This window comes from Argiope bruennichi, chromosome 6 (assembly GCF_947563725.1).
Source record: "Argiope bruennichi chromosome 6, qqArgBrue1.1, whole genome shotgun sequence".
NCBI lineage: Eukaryota > Metazoa > Arthropoda > Arachnida > Araneae > Araneidae > Argiope > Argiope bruennichi.
The window spans coordinates 115,378,879-115,390,878 of record NC_079156.1 but is presented as its reverse complement, the minus strand read 5'-3'; the positions used below and the strand labels follow the sequence as shown (position 1 = coordinate 115,390,878).

At 27.9% G+C, this 12,000-nt stretch overlaps 1 protein-coding gene across 1 annotated transcript; it reads right to left on the bottom strand.

Moving 5' to 3' along the window:
• Positions 1–3,638: 3,638 nt before the first annotated feature.
• LOC129971664 (techylectin-5A-like) lies at positions 3,639–11,790 on the bottom strand. The gene is made up of 7 exons (XM_056085635.1): positions 11,709–11,790; positions 10,338–10,501; positions 8,913–9,023; positions 7,144–7,328; positions 6,352–6,454; positions 6,079–6,234; positions 3,639–3,990 (listed from the first exon to the last, which is right to left on the bottom strand). Coding segments are annotated over exons 1-7 (951 nt in total). The 5' UTR covers positions 11,711–11,790; the 3' UTR covers positions 3,639–3,760.
• Positions 11,791–12,000: the final 210 nt, after the last annotated feature.

Sequence of the window (12,000 nt, the reverse complement as noted above, 5' to 3'; positions counted from 1 at the left end):
CTCTCTTTGAAGACGAAAAAGAGCATTAACATTATTTTATTGCCGCATAAGTATAATTTAGTTTACTTTATAATTAAGCTTCATCAATAGTTTAATTTTATCGTTTGTAGTTTTTCTTTTTATTTTCGCCTGAAGTTTATTTTGAACTCATGTATTTAACCTTTCAAGGTTGTGAACCGATTTCTTTCAATTTATTTATTATAGCGTACTCAAAAGCATAGAATACTTCAATTGTTTTTAAGTGAAAATTATAAATATAGAAAAAAGCGAGATAGTTATTCGTTTATTAAAAGAATGATAGTGCCTTCTTTGAAAAAGAAAAAAATCATTAATATTATTTTATTGCCGTATAATTTTATTTTACTTTGCTTTATAAGTAAGCTTCATAAATGGTTTAATTTTATTGTTTGTAGTTTATCTTTTTATTTTCGTATGAAGTTTCATTTCAACTGATGGATTTTGCCTTTCAAGGTTGTGAACCGATTTCTTGCAATTTATTTCTTACAGCGTCTTCAAAAGCGTAGAATGCATTGATTTTATTAAGTGATATAGATAAATAGACAAACACGAGATATAGTTGTTTCTTTTATTAGAAGAAACATAATGCTCTCTTTGAAGATGAAAAAAAGCATTAATATTATTTTATTGCTGTAAAAGTTTAATTTAGTTTGCTTTATAAGTAAGCTTCATAAATGGTTGAATTTTATCGTTTGTATTTTTTATTATTTTTTTTTGTCTGAAGTTTCTTTTGAACTGAAGGATTTTGCCTTTCATGGTAATTTCATTTCATTTTTAATTTTACTAGCTGACAAAGTTTTGAAGCACGACCGAAAACCCATCGTTTTTCTAAATATTGGCGCAGGCGTAATTTGAAGTCTCGTGATTGTTTAAAACCGGTTTAAACTGATTAATGACTTAAATTAATTAATACATTTCTTAAGAATTCAGAGAATGAATAGTTTGGAAATCATGTCATGTTATAATTTTTGTTGGCGAGAAATTTCCAAATGTGACAACTTTCTGCATTATTTTCTTATAAGCCTAAAAGCAAAAAATTGATGCCTTAAAAGCGATAAATCACCAATATGTTGCATATGCATTTTGAGGCTTCAGAAACCTCAAACCAAAACAACATCATGTTCTCACATGATAAAAAAAACAGACATCCAAGAGGTTATAGATTTAATCGAGGCATCATTTTTCAGTAATGCTAAGCCTCATGATTTTACTTAATGATTTTAAGATTTTTGCACATTTACGATAACAACTTGAAGATTGTGTGGTTTTCAAGTCTATTTCACACTTTGGAGAAATTTAGAAGAACGTTTAAGCATTTAACAAAACGCTTTTAACGAAATGTTTATTCCCACATAGAATTTACCTTTCCATGAAGTTATTAAATTTATAAAAAGAGTGATATTTAAAAGATATATCCCATAACACATATATCCTATTAAAAATATATCCCATATCCCATAACAAAAGAATTTGGGAACAAAATGTGTAAAATCGCAGATGTTTCAAGTCACACTAAAGATATGAGAGCAAATCTTGGTAAAGATCAATTAAAATAAAACCTTTCATCTTCTAAATCATACAAAATTATGTATACAATGTTAGATGTGTGTAAGACAAAGAATTGTATATGCAAAATAGCATATAGAGTGTTAGATGTACATAAAATAAATGTTTCTAGATACAAAATTGTATACACAGTGATAGATGCGTGTAAGATAAAGGATTGTATATACAAAATTGCATATATAAAGTTAAATGTGTGTAAGATAAAGGATTGTATACAGAACATTAGATGTGTGTAAGATAAAGGATTGTATATACAAAACTGTATATACAATGCTATATGCGTGTATGATAAAGTATTGCGTATACGATGTTAGTTGTGTGTAAGATAATGGGTTGTATATATAAAATTGCATATACAGTATTAGATGTACGTGAGATATAGATTTGTATATACAATGTAAGATGTGTGTAAGATAAAGGATTGTTTGTACAAAATTGCATATACAGTGTTAGATGTATGTAAGATAAAGAATTGTATACACAATGTTAGATTGCATGAGTTAAAGGGCCTAAGTGTTTTACAAGCAAATTCATTTCCTCCCAAAATCTTATCATTATGTTTCAAACGGAAAGAGATTAATTCTTATGAAATTATACGATAAAATAGGAAATATTTTTTGAAGGATTCAGTCTCATTCAAAAGGAATCAAAGCCATGTTGTGAAAATATACAAGAAAGGACAGTCTTATCCTAGTAAGATAAAAGAGAGGTTTATATGTTGAACAATATACACTGACCCAAGATAAAATTTATTGTTAAATGAGAAATAAAAAAATAAATGAAAATTTGAAGATGTAATAGCTGAATTTGGAAAAAGAAAAATTAATAGCCATAAAACCAAAAATAATGGGAAATTGCAACAAACACATATGACATGATGAATTACCGAACTATCTGGCTCCCTCCTATATTTTCACTCAGCAAACTAGAAAATGGACGAAAGAATTATCGGACTGTTTGGTCCTACTTACATTTTTACTCAGCGAACTAGAAAATGGATGAATAACCTACGATATGTTGAATTACCGAACTGTCTGGTCTCACATATTTTCACTCAGTAAACTAGAAAATAGAGGAAAAGTTTATGATATGTCGGATTAACCGGACTATCTAGTCCGACTTATATTTTCCCACAGCAAACTAAAAAAATGGACGAAAAATTTATTCTTTATACTTAGTTATGTTGATGTTTTGAATGGTTTCAGTTGATTAAGTCAAAACGAAATTTGATAAAATTTAGTTTAAACGAATTTGTAGCAACAATCATTAAACTAGGAAACCTTCAGTTATAACGAAATAAAAATAATGAAACCGCAAAATTTTCTTATTTGTCAATTGACTGAAAGCGGAAAAGAAGGAATACAGGTTGCGCTAAATAACATATACAAAAAAGTACCATTCTTATTTTTAAAGCATCCTGCTCAGCACTTAGTAATGGTCAGATATATTTTAGTGAATGTTCCTCAATTTATTCAAAAAATAACACAATAGGAAAACGAATGTAAAAAATAATCGATTAAAGCAATTTAAAGACAGACGCAATCTGAATGTGAATAGGAAGTAAATGATGAAATTAACAAGTAAAATAAGGCTCTAATAAGATACAAACAGTGAAAGTGAACAATGAAAACAGTTTAAAGTGAAGATCTCGAATTTTTAAAACAAGTCTTTATAAAATAATTCCATAAAAACAAATATTTCTAGAAAATATATTGTCGAAAAGGAAGATAAGAAGGTAAAGATAGGAAGATAAGAAGATTCTTTCCAACATCACATATTCTTATATTTTAAATTTTCTTTGAGTTTTATTGAGTCAAAATTTAATAATTATTTGTCATAGATGACTGCAACGGAAGAGAAAATTAATACTTTCGCCTTAAGAAATTGAAAACTGATGAATTTTACCTTATACTGCAACAGCATATATGCTCTAAAATTTCTTTGTATTGTACCTACAACTAAATTTACAGAATCGTTTGTTTCTTATGTAATAAAGATAAATAAAAAGTGGGGAATTATAATTATAATTTTTTTATTTAAAAATAATTATACTTTCTGTTTTAATACAAAAATACAAAATAAGACAGTTTTATTGATTTAAGAACATTATAGCATAACAATAAGCATCTACATGAATACAAACACATTGATGTTTTTCACATATTGCGGATTCGGTTTAGTTTGGCTTCACTTTTATCTCCACGGATGCCAAATTGTTATAATCACCGCTATATTTCCACCAGTAAACGTATTGTACGCCATTTCCACCTGGTTGGTAGATGCCGTTTAAGTTAGTAATGTAGGAATTTCCGAGCCACCATCCTGAATGATATGCCTTAGCTCTGCCACTGCTGTCTCTGTCTTTTGTGGAAAATTCATATTTATTATGATACTGCATTGCGTCAGCTACAAATGGAAAAAAAGAGAAATTTTTGAATAAATTGCTCGGCTCAATTTTCATCTCATTGGCATAAAATTTTAAATCATTCAGTTATTAAAAAATTCTTGTTTTGCTTTCTTTTTATCTGATGTAGTCTATATTTGTAATATTTTCATACAAATAATATTTAAATTTTGTCGGCGTATTTTATTTTTAAATCTTGGTACAAGATGTGGGTTCATGATTTTACCATCACTTCATAATCGTACGTATTCGGTAAACTTCAACCATATGGGGGTATTGTATCAAAAATACAGGCCGGGATAGCCTGGTCAGCCGAAGACTCTCCGTGTATACGTTGGCTAGTGCGCGTATAAATCTGTCGTGGTCCTCCACTAAGTCCTCCAATTCGAGGCAATATGACTGGACGTAGTGATTCAGAGGCGATCGTTCTTTGATTCAGGTCTAAATTATGATATGTGGTTGAGTGAATGAAGTCCGCTCCATAAAAAAGGGTTTTGACACGTGAGTAGCTAAGTCGCACTCTTGCCTCAAGATGGTGCTACTGAAACAAGAGACGTTATTTTGTCGGCTTAAAAACGCTGACTTCATCAGTGGGTTTGTCTGTGACAAGTGCCATAAGAAACAAAAACAACATATGAAAAATTCTGCTGATATGATAAAAGATATAAGCGATTAGTATTAACCATAAGAGATCAATATTTTACCATTGAATGATAAAATTATAAAACAAATGTAATTAAATTCAACAGAAAAATTAAAAAATCTATTGTCTTAAAAAATAATTCAATTTCTTCTCAAAAAAAATCACAGTGCTTCATAGGGTATAATCAAATAATTTTTAACAGGGGCATGTACGAACTGGAACATTTTGAGTAAATTTTTTTGTGGAAAAAAATAACTGAATTTTATCCCAAAATATCAAACTGCTTCATATGGAGTAAGTTAATAATCTTTAATCATCAGCAGGAACGATTTGGAATATTTTTTTTTAACTATTGTGTGAAAGAATAACTCAATTTCATCCCAAAAAATCCCAGTGCTTCTTAGAGAGGGAGTGAATAGTCTGTAAATATCAAAAGTAATCAATTGGAACATTTTGTGTAATGGTATGGGCAAAAAAAATTCAGTGCTAAATTTATTTCATGCAATCAATGCACAAAAATCTTTAAATAGGCTTATCGCATGTCGGCATTTAAGCTAATAAAAATGCACCCACATTTTTTGAAGTCGATTTCACAATGATGATACAGAATATATTTAATATAAAGACACAATTGCAGAATAGAAATAATAAAACCTCATTTCTAAATTAAAATTTAAAAAATGCATTTCAATTGAAACTATTGCTCTTCATATGCCTCAATATTACCAGAATATTTCGGCTGTCGAAAGTATCTGTTCAAATTAGAAAAACAAATGTTTCGAAAAATTTGACATTTAAATTTTCCGAAGTTTTGATCATGAAATTTAGTTTCATTCCTCTAGAATATTGGCATAACAACAGTTTGTTTTGTTTCATGATAATTCGTTAAATCACAAATTAATAATTTTTCGCAGATTTTTAGAAAAATCACTATCCATGTGATGGATCATCCACAATATTTGATTCTATCGAAATGCCTTGATTTCTAAAATAATAATAATAAATAATAATTTATATTTTATCCATACAAGCAATTCCAATAATGAATTAAAATAATTGTCAGATAACTCTAGAAAGTGCTTTGAAGTCACAGGAAAATGTTTTGAATATAAATGTAAAAAATATGTTTAATTCCCATTTTATTTTACATACAGTACACAAATTTATCTGTGATTTTTTTCCCTACCAAACACCCTCAATAGTAAAGAAAAGAGTACCAGTTTTTAAATTATTAGTAAACAAAAAAAAATAAATAAAAAATAAACATTTTCTACATATTCACCGATATATCGACGGCCAAATTATTGTATGCGTTTTAACTAAAATTAGCCTAATAGTTAAATATTTTCTTTTTTTTTGTAATTATTTCGATTTCGAAATCCCTTCCAATATTCGTAAGAATTTCAACAATATTAGCGAAAGTTTTGATTTCTTTTAAATTACTTACTTGTATTTCCTGAGTAACCACTGATATCAATGCGGTAATTGTTGGTAGCCAACTTAAAGTTCTGATAAACTGCGAAATAAACAGTACCTCCTTCATATTGGAGATCGAAACGTATTTTGCATCCTTTCAGACACAAAAGACGAATGTTTTCATTACCTGCAAATTGCCATAAATAAATAATTAAATATTAAATATAAAATAAATAAAAAAAACAAAGTTATTGTATTTTTTAAGGCTCATTTAAATAAATATTTACACACGTTAAATACACACCTAACCAAAACTCTTGCGTTAAGTTTCCGAAACCATTCCTATAGCTTTCCCAATCCAGATTGAAATCTTGTTGAACTGGGTATTTTCCTCTTCTTTGGATCACCTAGGAAATTAATTTTTGTCATTACTTATCGTAAAACAGCCCTTTAATTTTTATGATTATTTTTAGAGATTTGGAGAAATGTTTTAGATCTAAATCTATAAGAATTATCAGTTTTCCTGTTAATTGAATTACCGTATCCTTTATTTTATTCCTTTCTTTTATATTAGAGTAATAAGGGAATAAAAAGGTGAGATATCAAATTTCTTCCTGTATGTTGGTTATATATGTTCTACTTATCTAACTTTCTGTGGAATTTAAATACTAAAAGGTCTAATTGACCAATGCCACAAAAACGAACGATTTTTAATTCTCAATGGCACAAGAAAGACGATTTGGGAATTCGAGAATGAATTTTTAAAGACTATTTTCTTTTTTTAAGATTTCATCAACATATTATATTAGCGCATAATTCAGTTTCAAATTCCATCTTACCATGAATATTGAATTTTTATGGAAATCACTGATTGCAGTCCAACACTGCTTATGAGATTTCACAAAAATATGAGTAATTTATTTATCTACGGGCTGATTCGAAATTCAATAGGCGACGCTGGAATCACGTTGATTAGTGAAACTGTGATTTAACTGACCTCTACGCAGAAAAAAATCATTCTTATTTTCGTATAGATGGTACAACCTTTATAATCTATATAAGAAGAAAAACGAAAACCGAATTTCACTAAAATTACCGTCCATCCTCCACCCTCTGTCTCCATATCGCAATAGACTTTCAACGATTTTTCTGCCGGAAAATCCTTCGGCCATATTGTGTAGACTCCACTTTTTTTGCATCCATTTGCAAGAATTTCAGAGCAGTTAATGTATTTCTCCTCTTTTACGTCATCTTGATCGTCATCTACAGTAGGCTTGAAACCTAAACAATTATTACACCTTGTAAATCAATATATAAATTATGTTTGAATTTCATACTTCATGTATGCATATTTAATTATCGTGAAGAATGTTCGTAGATTTTGTAAATGCTATATTAAAAACTTCAAAACATTGATTAAAAGACAATATTACATACGCATTGTTTACAGAAACTCAGAATAATGCAATGCAGACGAAAATAATGGACTGAGTTAAAAACGTTTCTTACATAAGACCAGGTGCTTTAGTATTTCGTACACGAAGAACAGAAAGAAGCATCATTGTCCTAAAAATACTTCACTCTGAAATTTGATGTATTTTTATGTTTTGAGCTTTCCAAAAGCTTAAGCTGGAACTTATATCTACTTTTCAATGAAATAAGTAACATTCCTTGCATAAAAAGCATATGACACATTATTTTACGTTTAGAAATGTAAAATAATTTTGCATTACACACGAAATCCAACAAAAAACTAGGGGGCCGGGGTAGCCTGGTGGTAAGATCTCGGCTTCGGAACCGGAGGGTTTCAGGTTCGTGACCCGATTCCACCGAAGAACCGTCGTGTAAGGGGGTCTGTTGCTCGTTAAATCCGTCATGACCAAACGTCCTCCCGCTGGTGTGGTGTGGTGTGGAGAGGAGGGTGCCAGCTCAGGTGTCGTCCTCGTCATCTGACCGCGGTTCAAAATGACGAGGTCCGTCCCAAAATAGCCCTAGTGTTGCTTCAAACGGGAGGTTAATATAACCAAACCAACAAAAAGTTAACTGTTTTAAGACTTTGGAAATGAAAGTAATTGGCTGATTAAATCTGATAAATAGATCAAGATGCTTAATTTAAAAATATAATTTTATGTTTATATGTAATAAGATTTTGAGCCACAAATATTGATGATTATATGCATGGTAATTTTGGTTAATTTTTTTAGTTTGAATTTTTTATTTAATAGGATATTTTCTTACCCTTCAATGCCGTATTAGCATATTATTGAAAGAACTTTCGTGTTTCGAACTCATATTAGTTAAGTTGAAGCTAAACTAGACAACTGCAAAATGTTGACTTTTTTATAATTTGATTTGGATAATTAATTTACTTTCATATAAAACAACGAAAGTCTAATTTATGAAGACGATTAAGACAATGAATTATTTCAGCGAACTACAACGCCTTCAATGAAAACTCTAATGGGGAGTTGTTCAACATATAAAACATTTGTAAAAATATGTAAAATTTGACATTTAAATTGATTTCATAGTGCAATTTATTAATTCAATAAGCTACGTACTGCTTTTCCATAAAATTGCTTTCATGTTGAAATTACCAATTAAATTTACAGATTTTTTTTAAATTCAAAGTATCTTCACTTAATTCCATATATTTATTTAATTTTTATTTATGTTTCAGTTATTAGATCATTAAATTATATAGATATATATAAAATTTTTATTCATATTTTAGTCATTAGGTCGTTATATTTCTTTCCTAGTGAGGATCCGCCATCCATTTGTATTAGCCGAATTTCACTGTTTATTCACTGTTATTATTATTATTTTATTCAGTAACTTAAAGATACTGAAACTTTTACTTACATGATGGGAAGTTTTCTCTTACATCGGAAATCAGCTTCTTTGAAATTTCGATATAAGCCAAAGATTTCTCACTATCACAATCTGTTTCGTTTGTAGAATTTAAATTCTTTTCTGAAAAATAATCAATTACCATTAATAACATTGTAATTCTGTTAAAAAGATGTATTTATCTAACAGATAAAATACATATATTTATGGTTAAGTAAATGTAAAAGAAAACTGATTTACCTCTACCATTCTCAAATTGAATGCAAAAGCGAAATCAGTTATAAAAAATTTCTTTCTGTAAATGAATTGAAGCACTGCTCAAAAGAAATGAAAATTCGTATGCAGAGTATTACAGACTTTTCTTGCAGAAAATCAGTAAAAACAGTAAGAGGTAAAAATACAGAAAAGAAATGTAATAAATAATAAATATGATAAGATCAAAATCACAAAAAATGAAAATTAAGGCATATGATCTTTTGAGTCATTTTAGTTATTTCAGTAGAAGTAAAGCATAAATGTTCTATAAATAATTTCTTTGAGAATATTGAACATTTCTTTTGATTAGCATCCACAGATTTTCATAAAAACTTTTTTTTGTATGACTTTCAATTCTAAATCATATTTTCTCCTCAGTTAATAGAAATTCAACAAGAACATCTGTAAAACAAATGAAAAAATCATTAGGATTTCAAGAGCTTGAATTGGCGTCTACAAATATGATAAAAATAACCGTTATTGAGAAATTCCTTTTAAATCGGAACAAATTGTTATAAGAAATTCGTAAAAAATTAATAACAAATTTTTACAAATATAAATAGTACTTTTATTTTAAAAAAGCGGAGATTTCAAAAGAAATGGTGCAGGGGTTTAATATCTGCGTTTCAATTCATATAAACAATAAAGAGCGAAAAATAGAAAAATCAATAACAAGAAGGATTCTGAAGAAACATAAAATTTTTATCATAAAGAAACAATGGAGACTTAGAATAAATGGATAATCAATTTGAAAGCTTTCTTGAAATTGTAAATTTTAATTTCATGATTTATACCTATGAATTCAATGCAAAATATCAGATTTTTCTTCTGTTTTATTCTGCTCGAAATAAAAAAAATGACAGATAGAAAAAAATTTAAACTACGCAAATATTGCTCTTATTGAAGTTGCAGAAACTCGCAATAAGATTTTAATATATTATACATAAAATCATAAATCAGAGGATTGTATCTTATCCAAATTATAATTCACATTTAAACATTAAATTGCATAATAATGATGGCTATTAAAAGTTGGAATTTTATAAATACGATGTATTTCCAGTTTATCATTATAGATTTACTCAATGAAAAGTCAAATTTTTATATTTGAGCATTGAGAACTGTAATTTAATCCTGCAATTAAATATACGAAGATCGTTGAGAAATATTTTTTAAACTTACTGCAAGAAGGATAATTGTATCGTGCTTTCGTCAGAAAAGTTTCAGCTGTTTCGAGTAAAGCAAGAGCTTTTTCGTTTTCTAAGCAACCTGATTTTGCAGGCCCTACTGCATATAATATTACCAACAAATTGAAGAAGTAAGCGCAGAAAAAGTAAATATTTTTCCTGCAATCAAAATAAAAATTTCATCAAAATTAGTAGGTAATTAATCCAAATGAAAGAATTCTTTAAAATATGCTTTTACACATTTTATACAAATATTTATCAAACAGGAATATAATAATCACTCATACAAGATAAACAATAAAAGCAGAAAATGTGGATGGAATGGCTTTATATGCATTCTCAATATAATGTAATAATCGGTTTTGGCCACCACATAATTTTCAGGAAATAGTTGTTGTGTTTAAACAAAGCAAAGTTTCTTAGACATTTTTCGTACATGATTCTTTGAATAAATGAAGAAGTTGGTTATGAAATTTGGAATTGGCACACCGTTTCACTTTAAAATCTATAGTGCGACCAATTTCAAATATCAAATTATATTAAATTAAATTTCCTTTTAATATTCATTAAATGTAGATTTATTCATGTTGAACTTATGACGTTTCACAATTTTCTGAATATTGTAAATTTTGGTTTGCATTTGTCTGTGAATGTTGTAGAGTAATGGTAAAAAAGTTTAAAAAAAAACAGAATCTAATTTGATTACCATATTAAATATCTAAATGTCATTTCATATAGTCTATTTAATATTTTAATTTCTTAATTTTCGTTTTCATTTCACTACTGAAAATATCGACGAAGGAAATTAAATATAAGAAGAAAATGAGCCACGATAAATTTCAAAAGCCAATAAAACTATTAATATTTTTAAATATAAAATTAATAAAAATAGGCCTTATTTTCCACTTTACAGAGTATTTCTTTCAATGCGTCATTTTTTTAAACATTTTTTTTATTTATATAATATTGGTAAAAATAGTTATTTATTAAATGATTACAGCACTGATTAAGGTGGGATTTTGAAAAATTATTATTTTATATTATATTACACATAATTTATTACAGATATATCATTTCCAAATAAATTTTATATACCAAATAAATTCTATATACCAAACATTATTATATTACAGATATAAAAAATAAATTCTATAAAAAATTCCAATTCATCACAAGGATTCATAATATCATAACAATAAATCGATTTCAAACTCCATTTATTTCTTCAAATAAGATATTTTTCATTTTAAATACTAAAAGAAGATTAAAGCTGAAACTCTTAAAAAAGTCTAATATTTGAAATATACAGAAAATTGGAAAAATTACAAAAAACTGTGGGATTAAAAAGCAAAATATGATAACTTACATGTTTGCAGTGGGTGTAATGGGTGTCGAGCAAAAGATTACAAATGATAAGTAATTTCAAAGCACTGAAATCTTATTTATGTCTCCAGATAACATTATCTGTTACTTTTGCTCTGATAAGAATGTTTGTTATAAATTTCAGAATCTGCTTTCCTGATGTAATTTAATCCTACAAAAAAATGCTGATAAGTTCTACTTATCAGTATTTCTGAATAATGCCTTTGTTCTTTGTTTTGTAGGTATCTTTCAAATTCTAAAGAAATCTTCAATCTTAAACTCAGTGACGACCTTTA

Bases quoted from the DNA above. Each gene is read 5' to 3' on its own strand.
- LOC129971664 (XM_056085635.1), bottom strand. The intron at 6,455-7,143 runs GTAATTTTAGTG...TTAATTTCCTAG, and splicing joins CAGAGGGTGGAGGATGGACG to GTGATCCAAAGAAGAGGAAA. The intron at 6,235-6,351 runs GTGTGTATTTAA...GGCAATTTGCAG, and splicing joins AACGCAAGAGTTTTGGTTAG to GTAATGAAAACATTCGTCTT.